The sequence below is a fragment of the Melopsittacus undulatus genome, chromosome 3, assembly GCF_012275295.1.
Source record: "Melopsittacus undulatus isolate bMelUnd1 chromosome 3, bMelUnd1.mat.Z, whole genome shotgun sequence".
NCBI lineage: Eukaryota > Metazoa > Chordata > Aves > Psittaciformes > Psittaculidae > Melopsittacus > Melopsittacus undulatus.
Window position 1 is genome coordinate 71,606,637 of NC_047529.1, and position 24,021 is coordinate 71,630,657.

Below are 24,021 nucleotides of genomic sequence, written 5' to 3' on the forward strand. Positions count from 1 at the left end.
ACATTTTAAATGGCACAAGCAGTAGCTTCATTCACAGAGAATGTGAAAAATCAATCGACATTTTAACTTCCTGACCTCTGTTGCAAACATCTGCAGAGAAAGAAAGCAAATTAGCAAAATGTGTCTTTTTTTACTTGGGTTCATCTAAGGTTGCAATGTTAGTTGCATACATGGTAAGAGAAAGAAAGAAAGCAAAGCCTTACTTCTGTCATTAAAGTTGAGCTTTATGGGGGGGATACAATATATAAATGGATGGATGGATATATAAATGGATGTCTACATAATACCATCGCTGTTTGGTGTGCAAGTGGAAAACTTGAAATAGAATTGCATGCAACTGTCACAAGCTCATATTATTCTACACCCACATTTTGCAAGAGGTGGTAGAGGTGGAGTGATACTGGCCTGATTATTAGGCAGTGATTGTTGTTTGTCATTTAGGAACAGGAACAGACACTAAAATGGCTTGAACAAATAAGCTATGGCTACATCAGGAATGTGATTAGCTCTTATCAGTGAGTTTCTCCTAACTCTCATGACAGAAGAGACAAAAGTGATTGGGTCACTCATGTAGGTTAGATGAACTCAGTATGCAATGTATGTCCACTGCACCAGAGAGTCAAGCAGATATTCCCTCAGTAAAGTGTGAGACTTAAGATACAAAGTTCTATACAAATTTCTACAGTTCTTATCTGGATTGATGTTGTTTACACTGGTTGGCCATGCAACAATATCCAGTTTGGCTGGAACCTTGTTTGAATCAGATTTAAATCAAATTTCTTTGCTCCAATTTCTACCCACAAGACAAGCTTTAAGGGAGGCAAGACTAGGACCTGTGTGGTCCTTGCAGTCTGGCTTTGCATTTGCAAAGGTACTTATTTCTGAATGTTTTATAGCTTGATATTTGATGGTGTGGTTATTAACAAGACTTGATTTTGCACAAGATAGTTGGGACATGGTGGCCAACAGTTCAATATAAAGGTTCAGTACTGTTTAATATGCAACTACTTTAATGTCTACTGAGAGTATGTTTGTCCTTAGCCTCTGCTGCTGTGGACTGCCTCTAGCAATGATTTTTGAGGAGTAAGGAAAAAACAAGAGACTGCTTATTGCCAGTCACGAAAGCAGCAAAACAGGTCTTTTGGATGTGTTTGTCTTCCAACTCTCTTTATCTCTAGTCATAGCACCAAGAAAAACTGGAAAATATTTAACATACTAATAAGTGTAAACAGCTATTGCAACCCTGGCAGGAAGTTGCTCCTTTTTTTTCACAGTAGAATTCACTTGCATTCATTGTTACCTAATCAGAAATGGGAATGCTGGTTGGTTGCATGCGCTTTCATAGTATATATCTCTCTGATGAAAGTTCCCAGCTGTGCTTAGAATGTGAAAGACTCAGTTTTCCCATTCCTTCAAGAAATATGTACAGCATGCAGGTGGTCTTCTTTTCAGCTATCCCCAAAACTTCAGAGCAGATGTAACATAACCAGTCTTCCATCATTATTACTGTGGCCATCAGCAGAATGAATTGATTTATGAATTGTGGCTTTGGTCCAAGAAAAGCCTGTGTTTCTCCTCCAAAGTAACTAAAACAGCATTCTTAGTGAAATGATAAAATATGATCCTAACCAAGCTGAACTTGGCAACAATCAAGTTGGAGCCAAACAGATTTTGAGGTTGTGACAGAATTGAACAAATTGAACATCAGCCTCACCACAATGCTGCCTGCCAAGACACAGAAGATTAAAAACTAAGTCTCACTGAAGGAAAAAAAAATATTGACAAACGTTCTATGAAGATTCTGACACTTTTTCCCCTGCCTTGATGTTCTTTGCAGAATTTAGGGACAAAACCTTCTAAAGACCTGCTGACAGCTGGTTATGGAAACTGGTATAGACTTTTACATCTACAAATATTCCTATAGATCTTATTTCCACTCTTTTTAGTATTGCTGGAATTAAACGTGAGGAAGAATGAGGCTGCTAATGGGATGCATGGCACTGATACAATCTGAATTTTGCAGCAAGAGACTTGGAAAGCATCCACATTGCCTTTTTCCTATGATCCTCCAGTTATAGGCTGTGGCAAGTGGTAGGTTCAGCATAGTCTTCAGCATGTGCTAATGTGAAAAAACACAGATTCACAGCCTACAGTAGCAATCCTGTAGCTATAAGAGGACAAAGGAGGCAAAGATTGCAAACATTGCCACCAAAGGCAAGCCTGGAAAGACGAGGAGGAGCCAGATCTGTCGGTAGAGTATCTTTTGAAGTGGGTGTGAAATGCCCCTCCAAACACAGAAACAAAGCCCTAGCCTGAACTCATGGGAGTGGGCTGTAACTAGCTCAGGAAATGGTCAGTTTGCAATTGGGTTTCATATTCCGGTTGTACCTGTACTTCAAGATCCCTCAAAAAGCACTTTGTGAAGGATAAACTACCTGAGAATAGCAACCGTTTATGGTGTATCCATGTCTTCCAGGGATTAATGCCCGATACTTATTTTCAAAGAGCTCTCCCAAAACAGTAGAGGTTGGAAGTAGTAAGTAGTGTTTATCAGGGTGGAAAGTTACTTTGCAGTTCATATGTGAAGTGATATCCTGACTGTGCGATGTATCAACAGACATACAACCTGTCCTAAGAACTTTGTTTCCTGCAACTGTTGTCAGCCCCATTTCAGGCGACTTTCAGAAGTTGATTTGGTACAAAACTCTGGTGTGCTGGCACATAGTCTATGCGTGTGGCTTCTGCTCTGCAGATTAACACTGATTGACACAGTGCTGGTAGAAATGTATCTATTTCCTCTTGAGGACAAACTTGCAGTGATCAAATTTGAAAAATTTGAAAATCCTCCCCTCCCTGCAGCTGCTATATTTTCCAAAGGGAATACGAACCAAAAGAAGACAGTGAAAACTAGTTATAATTAAATAAGTATAGAACACATGTTCCCTTTCCATAGCATTGTTTTGTGTCCTCATAGATAGGGGATGATACAGAGAGCCTTTCCTTTTCAAATTCATCATCCCTGAAGGTCACAGCTGAATAGGTTCAATTATGATACTTAAAGAGCAAGAGTTCCTAGAGGCACCGCGAGCTGCGAGTGTCCAGTGTCCGAGAACCTGGATTGAGGTCCCCCACAGATTCCTGGCACATGAGGAGGCTTTCTTACCTCTGCAATGTTTTTAAAGAGTAACTCGGTGTGTGTGCATCCAAGAGGCAGTGTCTCAAATTGCTGGTCACTTCTGATAACTTAAGCAGTATCAACACACACAATCAACTCAAATATTTGTATAAAATATTACTGTGGCACATTAGTAACATAATACACATAGTTTCTTGGCACACTGAATTTAAAAAAGAAAGGCACCTTCGGAGACATCTGGAACTGAAAATCTTGTAGCATTTCAGTGATGTATGACAATATGAAAGCAAAACTAAACAAAAAAATTCTGGATTGTGAGTTCTGACAAAAACAACTGGTGATTGAAGTAAGGTACACAGATTTCTGAAATAATGCCAGTTATGGTAATCGGATTTTAAAGATACTTTTCTTTTGAGATAGATGATATATATCTTGACAGAATCTTACTCAACAGTTTCATTGTTTTGTGCATTTCCCTTTGGTGCTTTGAAAAGAAAGCAAGTTTGTTCTTTTCATCTGTAGCTTTTCCCTCAGTAGCTGTAATTTATTATGCAGAAAAAAAAGATTGTGTTGTATTTCTGTATGCATTTGGCTTTGCATGCAACTGTATTTTTCTTTCAGTAGATGTATCTTGGGGCTTGAGGAATTCTTTTGATGAAAGGGCCGCTTCTTAAGCCAAAATGTCTTCATCTCTCAGAAAGCCTCAGTTCCTGTAGGCTAGATTAAAACAAAACAAAACACCCCCAAAAACCAATCCTTAAGAAACCAAACATCATCATCATCTTAATAATGCTAATAATGTACCTAGGGTATAACCTGTAACTCTAGGTGTATAGGTATCTCTGCAGATACCTCTTCAGCAGTGCTATATGCTTCATGATAAGAGTAGCAACAGCCAGTACTCTGACAGTAGAGGGGTAAATCTGCTAGCACCAGCTGTGTAACTCCTCCTTTTTAAGAGAGATTTTGAAAAGTGTCTCAAGGATATCAATCCCTGGCTTTATCTAATAGCTCAGGCCTGACAACAAATGCTCCAGTTATGACAGGTCTTGTTTTAGTGCCTTTCCAACCTAGAGAAATCAAATATGTTTCTCCTGCTTTCCATGGGGCTGTCTGAAATAAAATTGAATGCCTAATGGTAAAACTTGGTCACTCTCACTAATAAGACCCTTGGGAAGCAGACAAGATTCCTTTTCATCTACAACAGTGCTTCATCCCCCAGCTCCTTACACACAAATAATTCTTGCAGTGGTGAACACAGCCAATCCTCTATCCCAGAAGGTGTTCAGGCAGGCTACCCAAGATTCAAGTAAACAACCAGGTTTTGTGTGCTCTTATAGAGTAATGCAGCTGAAGAAGGAAGCATTCACAATATCCTTCACTTTTACCTAAACAAACTTATTACTGAGTAGTAGTTAGAAGATGCTTTGTGAATGGGGAGGTGGTTTTTTTCCCTTACCTACCAGATTTTAAAAGGTACCTAAATTGCAGACTGTTTTTCTCACTCTTCCACTTCACACTTTCAGAAATATCATGTGGGAGGTACCCACTCTTAGCAGCTCTTCGTCTTATCTTCCAAGGGCAAGCATGGATCCTACTGCATTCATTTGAAGACCATTCTTGCATGTTAACCCTTCTCCATAGTTTAGGGAAATATATCTAATCTCTTTGTATTTTCTGCTCCCTTGCTTTGCACTATTCTAAAGCAATGTATTTAACTATAGGCAATAGATTCTGCTCCAGAAAACAGGTGTTCTCACCAGGTGCTATCACACCACTGATAAAATGTTTATTGGAATTAACACATTAGTGGGGGTTTTGTTGTGGTGGTGGTGGGTTTGTTTTTTTTTTTTTTTTACTTTTCTGTTTGTTTGCTTGGTTTGATGTTGTTTTGTTTATATTTTTCTTTTAGTTCTATCTCTAAATCCACTTATCTGCAAAAAAAAAAAAAGAAAATTCTTAGCTGCACAAAAGCTAAACCCCACATGGTTTCACGTGGCAGCTCATGGCTAAAGGATTTCTTAATTAGAAGGGTTTGGATTCCTTTCAGTTCCTTAAAACTGGTCATTTCCACCCTGTAGAAGTCCCATGGGCCTGACTCTGTCTTCCAGACTCAAGTGATTTTTAGAGACATCAGATGCAAATGACACCTCCTCTCATGAGGAAAATGTGACTATTTTTCCCTCCAAAATTAATTCCCCAATTGATGCAGAGCTATCAAAGGATGTTAAAACCAGTGCTGGCTCTGCTAGGAAGGCTCCAAAGTAATTTTGAAGTGGTGTAATTGTTATGAGTATGAGCAGGGGTTTCTGTTTTAATGGTAATGTTAATATAGTGTGATACAGTATAGGCCATACTATCTCTTTGTACAGCTGCACTGCTGCTTTGGAAATAATTATCTTTCCATTAATGAAAATGGTCAAAATAGTCGACTTAACGCATCTCTCAAATCTAGAGAGTGCATTACAGAAAATCTTTTAGAACATCCTGTGCTGACTATTCAGAGGTGGGGAGAGACTTCACAATGTGGAAAGGGCATAATTGGATACAGAGCAAGTACACTGTATTAAGATAGGAGACACTGAGGAGTCCTGGGATCTGGGAATTGCATTAACTTACCTTAAATGAGCAGCATGCACTGTATTGACTAATATTATAATAGGATTTACAGAATGCATGACTTTACTACAGAGGTTTTAATCAATTATAACCTCTGTGCAAAGAGGAAAATTCTACATAGAAGGTTATCTGGAAGTTCTAGACAGAAAAATAGTGATACTTATTTATAAACTGCAAAGGAATGCAGCAACTACAATTACAAGAATTAAACAAAATTACCCGCTAAGTTACTTATACTGACCAAGACTCTGGGGATCTCTTGTGATATCTTTGGCTTCTTGGGATAGACAGACCAGTGCATACAGAGTATCTGGAGGAAGAGAAGCTTTTCTTTATAGAACACGTTTGTGGGTCAGAGATGTGTTTCTTTAGAGAGGAATGACATACAAGACTAACTCTTGCTGATCCTCAAAAGCACAGTCCAGGCAGGCTATGAAATTACCTTGGATGTTAAGGAGGGGACACAACATAGGCAGAGATGGAACTCTTTAGAAGTGTGAAAGTCAAGGAGACTTCAGCTCAGCCCTGTGCTCCAAGAAGTCCTGTTGGTGACATGGCCCTTGCCATGGCCAGGAGGCAGAGGTGGCCCTGCAGCATCCCCCCCATCTTTATGCATCCCTAGACTTCCTGACTGTAATGGCATGGCTTATTTCTCTCTTGATGGATAGGCTTGAATTTGGTTTTAAGTCATATTCAGCTTTTTTACAGACCTTGTCTTTAGCTATCTGTATACAGTTTTACACACGTGTATGTGAGAGCTGGTTTATGTTCAGTGCTGTTACTCTTTAAGAGAGGAGTATTAATTGCTGTCATATTGCTTTATGACCTTGTCACGCAATGAAACAGATTCCTTTAGTCATCTGCTATGAAACACCAAATTATCTTCAATATGAGCTGAAGATTTGCAAGATGGGCAAAAAACAGATTAAAATCAGACTCCAAGAGAGAACACCACCAATTGCCCCTGTTAGATATAGCCTTCGAAGACCAAATGGATGTAACACAGCATTAGGCTGTAAAAAAGATATTATTTTCAAACAAAGTGCTTTTAGACTGGCTTTGTTCACTTTCTTGTTTGACATTAGGTACTAAATATTGTCAGAAGTAGGATTCTGGAGAAACAGAGATCACTGCTCCATTCTAGTAAGCAAATCTCTTGACCTTATGTATGCAACCACTTGCTAATCAGAAATTAGCCTTGTCTGTCCTGCATGACATGACAAAACTAAATAAAAATTAGGTTTCCTGCCTGGTCCAAATTCCTCACAGTCACTGTGCTGGGTATTTGCTGGTTACTATCACCAAATGTATAAATTAATACTTTGATCTTTATGACTGTCAGCAGAATAATTTGGATATTTGAGTGGAAAAAGTGTTAGAAAAACACCATATTAAAAATAAAAATAGTTTAAAAAAGAGAGAGAAAAAGATATCATTTCCAGTCCAGGTATAATTGAAATTGAAAGTACAATAAATCATTTCCCAGATGCAAATGTCCTTGGGGAAAAACCTTGACAATAATTTTCTGTAAAATAGGAGATATTTTAATAATTTTCGGTAGTGTTGAACCAGCATTCACAAAGGAGAACATGTTTTGATGCTGACTTGTCCAATTAATTTACTAAATGTATGGCACTTGAACAGACCTGTGATGGATGTACAAATGACTGAGTGCTCACTGCATATTTGTAAAGCAGATGATTGATGTATCACATAATTTCTCCGAGTCATGGAACTGATTTATATGCTCTGCGCTATATAGACATACTCTTTGTCAGTTGAGACCATAAAAACCCCCACAGACAATTGTCTGCTATTCAGTCTTTGCAATTCACTGAAATTACACATAATTTTAGCCTGTGCATTTGCAAACTGTGCTTTGCCATTTCCATTTGAAAACGCTCTTGTGTTAAACATTTTTTACTCGTCTAAATAAATATTATCCATAATAACCCTATATCAATCCATTACAAAACCATGAAAGTATGTACTGCATTTAGATTTAATCCCTGAAACAAAGCCTGTTCCCACCTCACTCGCATGCTGCTTTCACAGCTGATTCTCACAGCTGCTGAGAAGTCTGAGCAACAAAGAAGTCTAAGATTGCTTTTGATCTTGCTAAAAGTGTTGGATCTGCAATAAAATCACATTTGAGTCAGTGATCTTTGAATATACACATGATCAAGTTCTTAAAGTACAGACACTTATTGGTAGATACATAAGCCTGTGCTTATGGGCAGAGATATGTATTCAAATGTACTCAATTCCAAGTTCCATCAGAAAACCATTAGTGACACATTTATATCAATAGCTAAAAGATCTTTGGTGCAGTCCGCTAGAAACAACTATTTAGGAAATAAATAGCTGTAAGGTGTGCTGATGGAGATGATTACTCCATTTGAGACTGTCAACTTGAAGCATTAAGCTACAACTTTCACTTGTGATGATCCAGACAATATAGGCTTTCAGCAGCCAGAAGCTACTGGATACAGAGAAGTACAAAATACCTTCTTTACTGTCCTAATTGCTCATGTTGAACCAATTGTTTCTCTTAAAAGTTTTTTTTTTTTCCTTTTCAGACAGTGCTGTTATACATTTCTGGAGAAGAATATGACAACTGGGTTTACTTGTATATGAAAAATAGTCAAACAGAAGCTATGGAGTTCCAGTGGTTGTGGATTCTCAAGCTAAATTGCATGTAGTATACAAATATTCCTTTTAATGCTTTTAACATTTTCTTCATTTGGATTATTTTGGAAATATCTTTGCCAATACAACATGGAACACCTAAAACAGGATTGCCAAACAGATAATCAGTTTGTATGTCACTCTTATGAGTACAAGGTGCGCTTCCCAAACTCAGTGGTATAAGGCCCCATCCTCCAGTTTTAGATGGCATAGCAAAATATACTTTGAAATCTGTAGTAACCAAGTGTAAAGGCAAGAGCATCCTACACATGAATATATTAAACTCCAGCTGTAAATACATTTGACTCTTCAATTTCAATAGTGTCGTGATTTAAACCTAGCCATGCAGCTCACTCACTAACTTCCCGTCTTCCTACCCCAACTCCCGGAGAGCTTGGGAAGAGAATCAAAAGAATGTAGCTTCCCACAGGTTGAGATAAGAACAGTTTAATAACTAAGGTATAACACAAATCACTACTGCTAACACCAATAACAATTATGATAAGGGAAATAACAAGTGAAGAAATACGACACCTCACCACCCGCCAATCGATACCTCACCTCACCCTGCCCGACCGAGCCCCAGCCGATACCTCCTCCAACCCCCCAGAGCACCAGCCCTTCCAGGTAACTCTCATTTACATCCTGGACATGACATGCTATGGTATGGAATACCTCTTTGGTTACTTTGGGTCAGGTGTCCTGCCTCTGCTTCCTCCTGGCTTCCCCTCCTCCCTGGCAGAGCATGAGACTCAGAAAGTCCTTGTCCAGACCAAACATTTGAGCAGTAACTAAAAACATCGGTGTTATCAGCACTGTTCCCAGGCTGAAAGTCAAAACACAGCACTGCACCAGCTACCAAGAAGAAGAAAAAATGACTGCTACTGCTTAACCAAGGACAGATAGACAGTTCCAGACCCCTGTAACTCTCATGTTTAAATTCTACTTATAATGTTCAATCTTTTATACCATATAAAAGATTTTCTCATTATATCTGTGCTATATGTTAGCTAAAGTGGAAACCTTTCAACTGTTTTTCATTTTTGCTTTCCAGACCTATGGCTACTATTGTTACTATTTCATTGTTGCAATGGAGGAGGTGAATAAAAAGTCATATTTTTTTCTGGAATTATTTAAAAAATGTAATTATCTTTCTTCTAGCATCTTTTCGTGGTTGCAAGAAGGGAAAAAAGGGAAGCCAAAGCTCATTGAGATGATTTTCATAAATGTTTTCTGAATCGTTTCACAGGAAGATTCCAGCATGCAGAAGATAACAAGGTTCCTCACATCAGAATGTCAGCCTGAACTGTAGGTTTGAGGGACCACTGGCTTCTTTGTCTGTCATTTGCTTCTTGCCAATTTCTTCGCAAAGGATCCTACTTAGCCTATACCAGCCAATTCAAAGTGGGTCTCATTATATAGATGAAGGGAAGGAATGATATATTTTGGCCTGCAAGGCCTTTCCCAGGCATTTGTTGCCCTGGCACTGTGCTCTGTCCTCACCAGGTATATTTATTTCACATGTGGCTCCATGTGGGGCAGAAGTAAATTCAGTGAATGAAGAGATGTACTCCTCAATGAATGGGTAGAGTGTCTGCTTTGTTGGGTGTGGTATGGACCTGAGCTTCTGAGCTACCCTCAGCTAAAGTCTTCAGTAGACTACTCTCCATGGCACTCAGGGCTGCCTCCTAGAATAATCACAGTTAATTGAAGACCCTGCAGTGTTTACTCAGTAGTTCTAATTATTCCATCAAAGTGCATTAGTGTGTTTCTGTCTCTTTCAAGTGTAATCTGCTATCAGATTGTTAATTTGTCCAGGTTTATTAGGGCTTCTCACAGTCCTCTCCAGATTTGATTTCACTGAATTATTCTGTTACCTGAACTTCCATTTTTTTCACCTACTTTTCTTTCTGAAATGATGTTTATTGCAACATTTTTCACATATATTGGTTCCAGGATTAATTGCCCCATACTGGGCTTTCAGAATTTCCATTTCCTCTATTACAAATCTGGATGAGTTTGTGTATTAACTAGCACTTATCAGGGCGTAAATAACACTGTGTCTCATTGCCAATGCAGATCATCAGATGTAGGAAGGTTTTTTATCCAAGATGTGTGAGAAAGCCATCTTTCCCTAAAAAGCCCAATTAGATCTGTCACCAAGCTCTTTCCTTATGGAAAGCTAGTCAGATATTTCTTTTTCTAATCTCCACATTTTCCTAGTCCATAAAAAGGTATTTATTTTTACAATGCCTCTTTACACAATTTATTTAAACTGAAACATATTCTTACCCTATTTAAAATTCAAGTTTCTAGAAGCTGTATACTATTTATAAGAAAGATTCATAAGTAGAGCTATCTCAAAGTGCCCAGCCTTTAGCTTGGGTAGATATTTTTCAGCATTCCTCATCTCTGAAGCAGGACTTGAACTATGGCGAGGTGCCTAAATCTGACTGAAATCAAAAGCTTTCCTATACACAAGAACTTTGAATGGTTTTTAATAGTGAAATAATTTCTTGCTATTGATCTAATAGCATGATCCAAAAGTGTCTTTGAGAGTAATTAACTTCCAATAAGCTGGAAAGGACTTGTCCAAAAAAGTGGCAGCACTGAATTCCCTGCAGCCCTAAGCAAGACTTTCCTGATGCGCCTTCACAAGAGACACCAGGCATGGATGTACCATGACGGGTGGAGGAAGACAGGGCAACTCTTTCAGAAACCTCTGTCTCTTTCCAACTGCCAGCCCCAGAGAAGTGGCAAGAGAGGCTGAAGAGACCAAAACCCTTTGCCAGACCCACCATATCACAGCTGATGTGGGGACAGATCCCTCCTGGAGTTTTTAGGGCTCAGCACACTACTCAGCATCCCTGAGCCCCCAGTCACCAAGCAATGGCTGCACCAGATACAGAGATAATCCTAACAATTGAAAGTCTCATTTCTGAAATGGGGTAAACACATTAGTTTAGTTTGCTTTTTTCCCTCCTTTCATCCCCTAGCTAGGGGCAGCATAGGTTTTTTGTTTAGCTTTGGAAAGAAAAGACAGCTGTAAACACTCAGGGCTCTGGTCTACTAAAGTAGAGATGTGTCCATAGTGCTTCAGTTTTTTAGACAAAGAGGAAAGAGCAGAACAAGCCTTGAACCTAGCTGCTGGCTCTGTTTGAGGAAAAAAAAGAGTAAATAAAAGAAGATATTCTGAGCTCACTAACAAGGTCTTAGTTTTTTGCTTATTTAGAGAAAGGTCTGAAACAAGGATATAGCAACACAGTGTAAGCATCATATACAGATCATGCAGAGCATGGAGGAGTTTTGTGTGTGTGTGTACGTTGAGTATGATTTACCTCTAATAATCCAGCTTGATAAACCCTTACTGAGAGACTTAAATGACACCCAATTATTACCGTGTTCCCCTCTCCCTGCTTAGCAGACTGCTAAGCAGGTCTAAAAGGTGGTTTGCCCACTCTATCAAAACCAGCTTATTTATGTGGGGTGTTCATTGTACAGCATAGCAATTTATTTTGCAAGGAAATTTAGCCTCCTCATCAAGTCAGTGAGTTTTATGCGACCTGTAGTATGTAGATAGACATGGAAAAGCAAGAACTGGCTATTGTAAATCATTACACTGGCAGGGGTCCAAAGCCCTTAGGGCTTCAGCTGTTACACCAGTAAAGCAGATATAAGCTTCTATATAACTAATCCACATTGGTTACAAAACCCAATAATATACCTGTAAGTCAGTCATGTGAAAATTAACGTGGTTTTTTGGCAATGCTTGAAAATGATCTAGTCCTCTGTATACAATGTGGAAAAATGTCATGAAATTACAGAGATAATACACTATCATACAAATAATAGAGGAGATTTAGTAGAGGTTACATCCGTAATCATATATAAACTCCAACTGACACATGCTTAATAGAAAAGCCTGGGGAGGTGGAAATGGAAGCATAGCATAAGAAAAAAATCTCATTATTTAAAGTACTTTCTGTTTCAATATAATCTTATTTATGTTAAGTCAATATTTAAAGACTCCACTCCACAATTGCCATGACAGTAAACAAGCAGTAATGACTCTTTTCCTTGGCTTTGTGCTGGAAATAAGAATAGGAATACCTTCCCTTGGGTGATGTGTTTTAATCAGGTTGGGTTTTATAACACCTTTTTCGGACTGACCAAAATAGTCTGAGCCATGTCAGAGAAAACTTGCTGCCTAGAATAACCTTTTAATGATATTTCACAGCTGATTTCTTTTGTAATTAATTTGCCCTTGAGCAAAAGGACACGGTCAGTAGGACCCTTGTATATGTTGGTGTTGGGCATAGCACAAAGGAACTATAATCACTATGCCAATACCTGGTTGCAGTACTGGAAAGCACAGAAGGAAGAGTAATTGGGAAGAAGAAACAAGAATTAGCCAGGAGAGACAGCTGGTGTGCTCCAGGCTCCCTGCTGATTTAAAAGAGACCACATTCTCTTCTCCTTGGAGAAGTTCATTGGTTTAAAGTGAAGGGAGTTATTTCACGTTTCTGAAGCTTCTGCCATTTGTAACCTCTGAACAGAATCACACCCAACAACTCTCTTTAAACCTGGAAAAGGTCAGACATGGAGCTCCTTCAGCTTTTATTATTAAAAGCTTCCTGCCTGGTTTCATTGTAGGAAAAGAAGCAGTGACCTTACATTTAATCACATCAAAGACTCCGTGCTTTAACTTACTTAAAAGACTCCTTACGCGGGATAGCTTTATCCAAGGAGTCTTTCGCCAGACAATGTTAGTTTTAAAACAGCTTGCAAACTATGCCTTTTGCTGCACACTTCAGCTGCTGACTAAGCAACAGACTGGGGAATCTGCATTCAGCCAAATCTATCCCACATGCATGTAAAACTTAATGGAAATCAGTTGTGAGGGCCTACAGGAGTACATGTGATTTAACGGTGAGGCAAAGGACGTGCAGAATCCTGTCTTTCATGCTTTCATTTTTTAATGCTTCAGCCTGAGCAAAGTTAATCTTCTTAATGAAGTAAAATGGAGGAATAAGTAGCTCCTCTGCCTACACATATGTTTTGCCAAAATGCCTTTGCTGGGTTTCTGAAATGCACAGGATCTCCATTTTTACCTACTGCCAGAATTTCTCTGTTTAAAAATGCAGCAGATGTAACATGAGAAAATGTTTCTGTTGTGAGCAGTGTGCTAAGGCTCTGATAAATGCCTTGTCATATTTGCTCTGCTTTGTACTTGGGAAGATTCTTGTTTGCTTTTATGTTTCTACAACTCCCTCCTATTTTTCCACGCAGTTTCCAGTCAGGGATGTCTCTGTCAGGGATGACGAGCTCTGAGCAAAACTTTCTGTTCTGAGTCTGGCTTTTCTTCACATGGGTTAGGTGGAGCTGAACGATGAATGAAAGGTCCAAAGTCTGCCTCAGAAAAACTTCTCTTGACTATTTCATTTCAGCCCTTCCAGTTTTGCCACCTTCATACCTGTGTGCAACTACCCAGCACTACATGAAGACTGATGTCATTTATAACGTATCAACAAGATTCAAGGCAAACCAGGGTTTCCCTTCTGCTTTAAAGACCCACTGAATCATTCACCACTGCCTAGGAAAACTCCCTGAACTAATTTATTATATCTAAAGAGAAAGCTAGATCTGGCTGAGGGGAAGAGGAATGGTCTTGTGGAACAGAAGAGAAAAAATTAGCAAGTCCTGGTCCTTTTCATTATCTTGGAAGGATAATGTTACCTCTGCTCACCTCAGTTTCTGTAAACCAGGAAAATTCTACTTAGTGCTGCTACTAATCTGTTCAAATACTATGAGACTACATCACAATGCTTCAGTGAAGACTGTCTGCGTGTATCAAAGTTCAAAGTATAAAGCAGAGCCCAGATGTGTACAACAGATGTGCACAACAACTCAGCAGAGTTTCGAGTTTCAGAGAATTCCCCCTCTCTGATGGAAGCATAATCTTGTTAGTACGGATCCATTATCAGTGTAAAACATGCAAGCCAAGTTTGGGTAGGAAAGAGCTGCTTACTTTGCTGCTTCTCTGGCTCTCCCAGGAGCAGGACTCAGCTTCCTGAGGAGCAATCCCGTGCTGGAAAGAGTGGTCACTCAGGCAGGTCTGGCACAGCTGAGGCTCCAGCTCTGAATCCCCTGGAGGTAAATGCATCACAGTGGACCCCGAGTATTTGAGGCTGGTGTGTGGGTGCTTTTCAACGCTGACCATTGGGCTCTTAATCCACCTTCGTACCTGCCAACACAGAAAGAGGTTAAGGACTCTCTTTTTTTCATGTCAGCAGTTGGGATGGCACAGCAGGGTTTCTGATGCACACAGATGCACAGATTGAGGAAAATACTCAGATACCAGTTTTCTTTAGGAGAAAGGACTAGGCCATGTCAGGGTGAGTGTGTGAACACAGTGTAGCCAGGCTCTTTATGCTTAGAATCATTTGCAGCTTTGTGCAAATCTGCCAGAAGTTCATCTATAATAAACATTTTCAGGCTCTATAAAGATACTAAAATATAAGTAAGGCTGCTAAGAAGAGAATGGTAACTACCCAATGCAAGTACTCTCAGCTTAGACAGCTTAATTCCCACTGTGTAGAGAAAGCAGACTGTGTTTACAGGTATACATTTGTAATACTATGAGCTTTCTGCAGCCCTTTTTGACAGCAGTACCTTTGTTTCATCTCTGACTTCATATACTTATCACAGTCTTTTCTGTGCCTCCCATCACTATATTCAAGAGTCAATTTCTCATGTTGGCCTGCCCCAAATTTTGACACTGACTCCTCTAACCTGCTTTCCCCTACCTTCTAGTCTCTGCAGCTCCCTGGCTAGGACCTGGTTCACTACAGCAGGAAGGACACTGTTTACAAGCATAATATGCTGTGCTCACAGGGTGCAGAGTCAGCCTTGTGCACTTTGTTTGCTCTTCCTTTCACTTCTGTGACCCTTTTCTGCCCTATGAATCGAAAGTATTGGATTTTCTAACAGCATAATTGAAGAGTCAGAGACCTTCCTGAGCTCTTTCTCCAAGTCATTTTGTACTGTTAAAGCAGAGAGCTCACTATATGAGCTATCTTATATTTGCACTAAGTCTGATCAAAACTCTCTTGTTTGAATACGAAGGATAGATAGGCATGAATCAGGATATGTTTTATTAGCCCAGAGTCAGTCAGAACTGACAGCCAAACCAGGCTTTTATTGACACCTCTATAGGAACTGAATCTCTTTCAGCCTGTGAAGGGAAGTGGGGCAGGGCTACAAGGATTCACTCTAAGGTGCACAGCTTACACTTCCACAGGGAGGAGTCAGAAAAAGCACTTGATCTCAGCTTTGCCATGCTTCTTTAGGAGATGATATTTGCCATTAGAAGATGCTTTACATCAGGAAGATAAACATTTTATGTTACATTAGTCATGAGCATAATGCCAAGTGTTTGATTAACAATGGCAGTCTATTGCAACAACTGGTTACCAGGGTCACATATGATAAACAAACAGAATGAAACATATCTAATCAGTCTTCTTCTGGTGACTCCTTCATGAGCAAAACACCACAACTGCCCTGCTGTGCTGACCTGCTGGAAATCTCAAGGTTGGGAAAATTTCTCTTTCCTCCCTATGGAAACCAAGAAAATAGATGTCCTTCTGCAGTCAAGTGAACCACTTCCTGCTGCATTCCCCATTTTTTAGCAACATCAGTTCATCTGGATAATATTAGCCCCTACTTCCATGCTCTGGTGTATCCCTACAATGTCAGACCCCTTCTGCTCACTATAGCTCTTGGATGCTGTTGCTGGCAGGTGCTATGTCTGTTTGCTTTTGTAACAAATTTTGCAGAATGGAAATCAAAGTGATTAAAGTCCTGCAGAATCTTTTTTCTGGGATGTTAAAACCGATGTAGGTTTTTGTATTGAACTTCTCTTTTAGAATTCATTAATTCCCTACTCATGCAGAGATTGCTGGCTGACCATTTTCCTTATCCACATTCTTTTAGCTTCAGGTTGGTGGGTTGAAGTTGTAGGGGGAGGGGTTGTTTTTTTCAGATTTAATTTCAATAAACATATTTTGAAACTGATCTTTTGACTCTGGCAGATTTTAAACACACTTATTTTTGCCAAGCATAATTGATTTTATGATTGTTAAGCACATCATTAAATATATTATTCTCCCCAAGTAAATTCGTGGTTGTGTGTCTTGATCTGATTCCAGAACTTGGTATGTTGAAAAGAATCATTATATTTCTGGTCAAAAACCATGCTTGATTTTCCAGAGTAGTTTTATTACGGGAAGCCTTCAATGTGTTTAGTGTGATTCTGGGAGCAATAAATGGCTGTTTATTTTGTCCTTTTCAAGTTAGGCCTGACTATCAGTTAAGTGTTTCCGACCAGCTTCCACCTTTCATCCTTAGTGCCCTGCATCTTCAGTCAAATCATTATGGGTTCACATGGTGTGCAAAAGTGTTCATCAAAAGAAGAACCAAACTGACAGGACAGAGAGGTCCAGGCTTCAATGAGCTGCAGGTTCAGTTTTTCTTGAACAGTCAAGAGACATGGCCCCAGTCTTTCACTTGAGAATGCTCAATTCCATACTGCATCAAGTCAGTCAGGAATTCAAATGCAATCTGAGTCTGTGGTTTCATTAAGACCCAATAACGTCTGGTTTTGTAATTTCAAATTCAGGGCATTTGTAGTGACATGGTTAATCAATAATTTCTATTGTAGCTTTACCTGCTGTTTCACTATCTTGTGTTTCCATTTACAGATCTCTAGCCTGCCTGTATGTTAAGAAGTATTTGAAATGTGACCTTGGTACTCCTGATACAGCAAAATATGTCCATAGCAAATGATCTTGTAACTATACCTTTTAATGGCAATGAAATATACATTCAGCAGCATAACAATCATAAATTAAAAATTGCCCACCAGTACTTTAACTTGTGTGGATGGTGTTGATGACAGAAAGTAACAGGGCATGCATTTTATGAAGCTGCACAAACCCGAGTGTAGGTGGCATCTTTTGGTTCCAGCATCAGCAAGGGGTCCCTGACTTCAGGGTGAAACTTGAACAATTTTTCTTACTAATGTTTATTCCAGGCTGACCCCTGGTTTTAATGCAGGTACACACCTTATTGGCAGAATGACTTTTTACTGCTTAAAAATGTTGGTTTAAACTGATGCTTTCACGTGATAGTTCCATATTATTTATACATTACAGCCTGACTAAGAGCTGAAAAAGAAGTAAGATTATAAACACTGATCTGGTCCTATTGTTGTTCTGCTTAATGCAACAGAGTTTTGAGGAAACTAAGGTGGGAAAACTTCAGGAGCATCCAGCTCTGAGATTGAATGAACTAGCAGAATTTTATTGATTTTTTCTTTTAAATGGTTGGAACCAGTTCAGGTAAATTAGCACACCTGCAGTTCGAATGGACTAGCAGGCAAAAAGTTTAAAATAATCTAGTTTTCCTTCACTAGGTCGGGCAAAGTTCAGGTTCATATACCTCCAGCCGCAGCTGCTTGTTCCAGGATGCCGTGCTGACTCAGTGAAATACACATAACTTTTCAATAACCCTAACTGACTCATTCTGAAATGTAATATATAATGTACAAACGTCAATGGAAACCCAAGACCTGCATAGCTAAGCCAGGCAAGTTGTTTTTCTTCTTTTTGAAGTCTTTACCTGTGACTTAGGCGCCAAGCCGGGGCTCTGTGCCTCCTGCCCGCATGCACAGACCTGCCCAGTGACTGTTCCAGGGGAGCCAAGCAGGGGCTGCCACTTCAGTGGGTGCCAGCGTGCTACGTCAAGAGCTGTCATGTTTGTTATTTTTGGAACTTGCCTACATGGATGATATTAATGATTAATGCCCGCTGGCCTGAACATGAATTAGGTAAATACACAGTCAACACTTGTGTGAATGGCTTGGTTCAGAATTAAAATGGGCTTGCTTTATTCTGTAGCCATTTCTCTAACTTAAAATTTCAGGGTTTATTCTGAATTGAGAAGTCCATGAGGACTCCAGTGACGTTTAATTAATATCCTCTAGTTTCACATCTTCAGCTAATTCAGACTAATGTCACTCAGTATCCCTCTGAAGACAAATCTTACATGTGCCTTTTGAAATCCATAGACAGCACAGAGGAACTTGCACAAGAAAGTGTGGTAATTGTTACCAAGTCTGAGTGGAAAATGAAATGATTCACCACTGATTTTCACTATGTATCCCTATCCAAAAGCATTGAAAATATTGATTTGAAACTGGAAGTATGAATTGGCAGCACTTTCATAGCAGCAAGGCCAAGAACAGACTTCTGAAGAAAAACAACTTCCCTGGGCTTAGTTATGCAGGCCTTGGGTTTCTATTGATGTTCGTAGATTATATATAACTTTTCAGAGTGACTCAGTTATGTGTATATATTAGTCCTTGAACTGTAAGTCTACACTACAGGTTTTTGTCTAGATTTAACCTTAATAAACTTCAAAGATTTTTACCTATTTAATATTTACATTTACACTAGAGAAGTGCCTTAGATCTATAGCTCTGTTTGACTTGGACTATCTCAAATGCCACTAAAGATTTCAAAGTGCCAACCTTCCTTTTTATTTGAATCCAATTTCACTAAAAAACCTCCCACACTAAATTACACAAAATAAGAAAAAACATTTTAAAGACATTTCATACAGTTTTTTCCTTGGTTGATGGATTAACAAGGAGCAGATGTTAGTTTGTTATTTAGGGCATTGTATGATGCTCAAATACCACAGTGCTAGGTGCATCATTTTTCATGATGATGTAAGGAAGGTTTGATTATTTAAGTACATTTTTTTTTATTCTTACCATGATATCCATCTGCTAGTAAATAAACTTGAGCCTGATCCTAGCTGCGGGAAGCAATTCTGTTCTGAACTCTTTCTGAAGATTTCCGTACTTTCATTTCCAAAACAAGGTTCTTTAAACTCCTCAGGCAATTTCATCTACCTTTACAGAGTATAAGCAGCTGGCTCTTTAAGTGTGTATGAAATAATCTGAAAAGGACTTAGGAGAAAAGAAAGAGCTCTCAGTTTCTCTTGCCCCATCATGACTATGGCTTCTTTAAGCCTTTTTCTCATTAAGAACTCATACCTGTTATAAATTGGTTCTACCACATGCCATGGTAGAGTACCCAACAGTTTTGGGCTAAGCTGTAACAGCATTTATGAGATTCACTGTTGCCACACTGATTTGTTGAAGGTACAACAACCTCATAGGCCTGTGCAGATGGACATGAGTCTGTTTTTCTGGTGGTGTAAGCTGAGCAGCTGTCAGTCAGCCATAGTGCAGTAGCTGCTCATCAGCATCCCATCACACCCAGGGCTAGTCACTCTTGCTGCTTTCTCAGGCTGAGTAAGAGATCATCCATGCCCATCAATGCAGACAGGCTTGAGATTTGTCAAATGTTGCCTTACCACTACTAGCTAGAAGTTGATTCAAAATGTTTCAGGGAACCCTTGGCTTGCCTTGTTTGGAGAGAAAAAAAATCAAGAAAAAGATAGTTATAAAATTTATCTGTGAAACATGATCAGTTTTAATATATCTACTAAAGAAAGACTTTTGAAGATGTTAAAGCAACTAATTTCAACTTTTCCAAACACTACATTTTCGGATCAAATGTTGTTTTATTTTTTTTAGCATTGAAATAGAAAAATTTGCTTGGAACAAAGTCAGCCAACGTCACACAGACCTTCATGACTGGGAATAAACTTAAGTATACCTCTCCACTCTATCACATTTAATATGTTTCTTTTTGAGTCTGGTTTTGTTGGACCACCAAAGGACCTTTGCAGCCAGTCAAAGTTTTTTGGTATTTCTTGTATTTCTTGCAATTACAGCAAACAAATTTGGTGAAAATATTCCCCATTCTTTCAAGATAGGTGAGTTCAAAGGAGTGTTTTAGCATGTAGCCATCTGTCACTAATCCTAAACTGAATTGAAATGTGACTGTTCTCAGAGAATAGCTTTAAATACCCTTTTTCCAAGCATGGCCTGTAACATTGCTGAAAGGTGCATAAGTATTTTTTAAAAACAGGCTCTTTATTTTCTGATTCTTATTTGCTCCATTTCCTTCGTTTGGTTTACTTTCTAAAAACACGATATCCAACAGTGATAATCACTTGGACTAGAAAACTGCCAGATGTGATTAAATGAGATTTGCCAAGTTCCAGGGCTTGCTTGCTTTTTTCCATTCCTGGCTTTTCCTCTTGTGTAATAGCAAACAGATATGGCTTTTAATTTCATATGGCTCAGTTGTCAATGGCATCAGTCGACTCAGCACATTTTATACTTTAATCAGGTATTCATAAGCCAGTCCTCTTCACTGTAATCATGAGCAATATTTTCCATGAGAGAAAATCCCGCCTGTTCTCTGGGGCTGCTACTGATGCCGATGTGGTTGTTGCTGGAAGGAAGCAGGTACTGATGGCCAGTGCCATCCTGATATATCCAGCCTGGCTTTGAAGACTCTGGAAAGCCCAGTGCTTCTCAGGACACTGACAAGCTTGTTTGCTGGCTTCCCAGCTGAAGGCTTGACTCTCAAGAGTGCTCAATACATTGGCAAGGAAAAGCCACCTTATGCAACCACCTAATGTCTTGCAGGCTTAAGTCCTTAGTGGATGTGAGAGTTACTCTGCTGTAGTAATTCCCAGTACCTTGTGCAGAATATGAATTTTAGTGGGATTTAGCAACATAGTGTGAAGATCCATATTCTGAAGCAGTAAATATTAATGTGAAAAAAAGAGGGCATATATTTGTACAATTTTGGTAGGCCATCTAACATTGCAAACATTTGCTGAGGACTGAGGGTAAACTGAATGCTGAAATGGTGTAAGGGAACCTGTGGAAATCTGCTTGGAGGTCCAGTAGTATCAACCAGTTCTCAGCGAAACATCACACCCATCACTGCAAGAGTATCAAATCTAATCTGACAGCCTGTATAACCATATGCTTTCTATGGCAGCATTTTCTGCCTCTGAAATTTGGACCAGCATTTTCCCTATTTTTGTGGGGGATTGGAATAAACCACTCTATGCACTTGAACTCTTCTGTACTTAAATTTCCATTCTTTGTGAACGTCCCTGTTTGCATCAGTTCATGGGTTTTTATGGCTCTCAGTCAGCTCCTATTTACTCTACATGTTGCATTGCAAAGTCTCCGGATATTCATTTCCCTACCAGACAGTATCAAATGCCTAGACTGTGATCTAGGTCAGTGCGTGTGCATGTGTTTTAGTTGTGCCTCCCAGTGATATCAAATGTACTTTTCTCCTTCTCCGGTTGCAGTTCATCCGATCCCTTCTTTCCTTTTCCTGGTGTTATCTAATTGCACCTCAGACTAGGATTTGAATTTTTCGTCTATTATGTAAACCCGAGGTGGACACGGAGCTCTTCGAATCATCTCCCCCGCAGCCTTGAGGGCAACTGTCAGGAAGTCTATTTAAATTACAATTAGGGAGATTACAGAATGAAAAGCTCCGTTGTTCAAACTGTATACAGTCATCTACTTAAATGGAAAGTGGTAAATGAGAGGCAGGCTGATTAATGTCCAGACTGAGATATATCACTACTCTCTGGCTGGCTTTGACATTTAATTTGTCACATCCCATGGGAAAAGCAGCACAGCAAAAGAATCAGTTAGTCAAATCACCTCAAGCTATATTTCCCCTCCAGAGCCCTGAAACACATCACTTTGTTGATTAATAATCACATTTTATTTTAAAAAGGAAAGTGAAGAGCAACTCACTGCAGAGTCGAAATTTGCTGCATTCTCTACGAGCTGGGAAGCTGCTCTCTAAGAAGCAGGCCCAATAACAGAGCACACAGTTTCCACCCAGGCCTGGATACACACTGCCTGGATTCATGGAGAGTTCAGCCATTCAAGTGTGCCAGGAGAAAGGTTGCCTACGTGTGAGGGAGGGGAAAGGATGAGTCAGCCACAGCTCAGGGTGGAAGGGTGCAGGGAATTATGATGCTCCTTACAGGAGCCCCTGCACACTCTGGTCATGGGTATTGCAAGACAGGGAAATGCAACCCTGGCTGTGAAAGAACTCCTCCAATTCCTGGGAAAGTCTGTGCTGGACCTCTGGGGTTTGGCTTCTCCTCCCATCCTTCTCTTCCTTTGCTGTTTTATCACAAACTCTTTACCAAATCTTTGTGGCTGCCTGTAGGTGTAACTTTAATAAATATTGTAAGGAAGAGCACAAGATGGTGTATGTGATGGTCTTAACTTCTTGACTTTAACGATTTTCCTGGCATCTCAGCAATTGTTGGAACTATAAGGGCTGGATTAGAGGGCTGACCTATTGTAGTTGTGGTTTTGGGGGTTTTGGTCTATTTTGTTTAATTTGGAATGTGTAACAATCTTCTACTATCTCCATCTGCCCCTAGCTAAATGGATTTATGCCCATTGGGCATACTGATCTGGTGTAAATGTCCATCACCTCACCAAGCTCAACATATAGCTCCCCTTCAACTCATATCACCAGGTTTCCTCCCATAGAAACCAGTGCACAGGGAGGAGGACACAGTTGTTCCAATATGACAGGTACTGGGGCATGTACCTCAGTCTGAGGGCTGAGACGTGTTTGTGGGTCTCCTAGAGGCAGGTATACTCCTGGTCCATGCTGAGAATTTGACCTGTTCTGTGCCACGTCTCTGCTCAGGTTCATCATATTGTGGTGAGTATCTCTGGGCTTTTGTTATGATTTTTAATCAGTATTGCTATTTACATACACACACGCTTTCCCACACCAAAATATTTCACTGGCCACAACAGCAGCTGGCAAGGATCAAATGTATGTAAGAGGAAGCATAGTAAATGTGTCTGTGTTGTTGTCATCAGCTTGCCATGTTAACACTTGAAGCAAATAAGGAAGACTTTTACGATCTTAAGTGCAAATGACATGTCTCCAGGCCACACCAGCGAGTCAGCAAAGGCAGGATTCTTAACAAAATATGTCAGCAAGTGATTGTAATCCAGCACCAAACCCAAAATGACTTGAGGAATTTGGCATCCTCTAAGTATGGTTTTAAATACTCCTGCAGAACAAGTTGCATCTGTGTAAGTGAAGGCGTGAAGAGCAGCAGAAAACTTAGGCAAACCAAGCAATGCCAACAATGAATGTTAATGAGCACACAGACAACTTCCTGTTCCAGTCAGTGGGAAAGCTCTTGCCAACTCCAGTGGTGCAGGAGAGTCTGTAAAACCCACATCTCACATTCATAGCTAAAGAAGCTTTTGCTGTGCCCTCATATTCACTGTCTGATTAGTTTGAAAAGTGGCACAAAAAAATTTAAACAACTGAACAGGCACCACTTAAGGTTTTCCTCTCTTCCTTCCTCCCACGTTGTCCTTGATAACAGTTGTTAGTCTCATGGGATTCTTTACTCTGTGAATAAATAAATAACTGATGTGCTGGAATCAGGTAAGAGCTCTTGGATCAATTGTAAGCACTGATGGCACTTGTTTCTACAGGAGATGAGACAATAGATTCATTGTCCCAGCTGGTGTATAAACACCCTCTCTCTGCGTATTATGTCAAAGAGGA

The 24,021-nt window shown here is 39.7% G+C and overlaps 1 protein-coding gene across 1 annotated transcript in view; it reads right to left on the bottom strand.

Annotated features, from left to right (window-relative positions):
• SGK1 (serum/glucocorticoid regulated kinase 1) overlaps window positions 1-24,021 on the bottom strand; it is a 74,916-nt gene that overhangs the window by 34,487 nt on the left and 16,408 nt on the right. Inside the window, exon 2 of the mRNA XM_013130458.3 lies at window positions 14,472-14,687. Within this exon, the coding sequence (XP_012985912.2) occupies window positions 14,472-14,687 (216 nt within the window). The remainder of the gene's footprint in view (window positions 1-14,471; window positions 14,688-24,021) is intronic.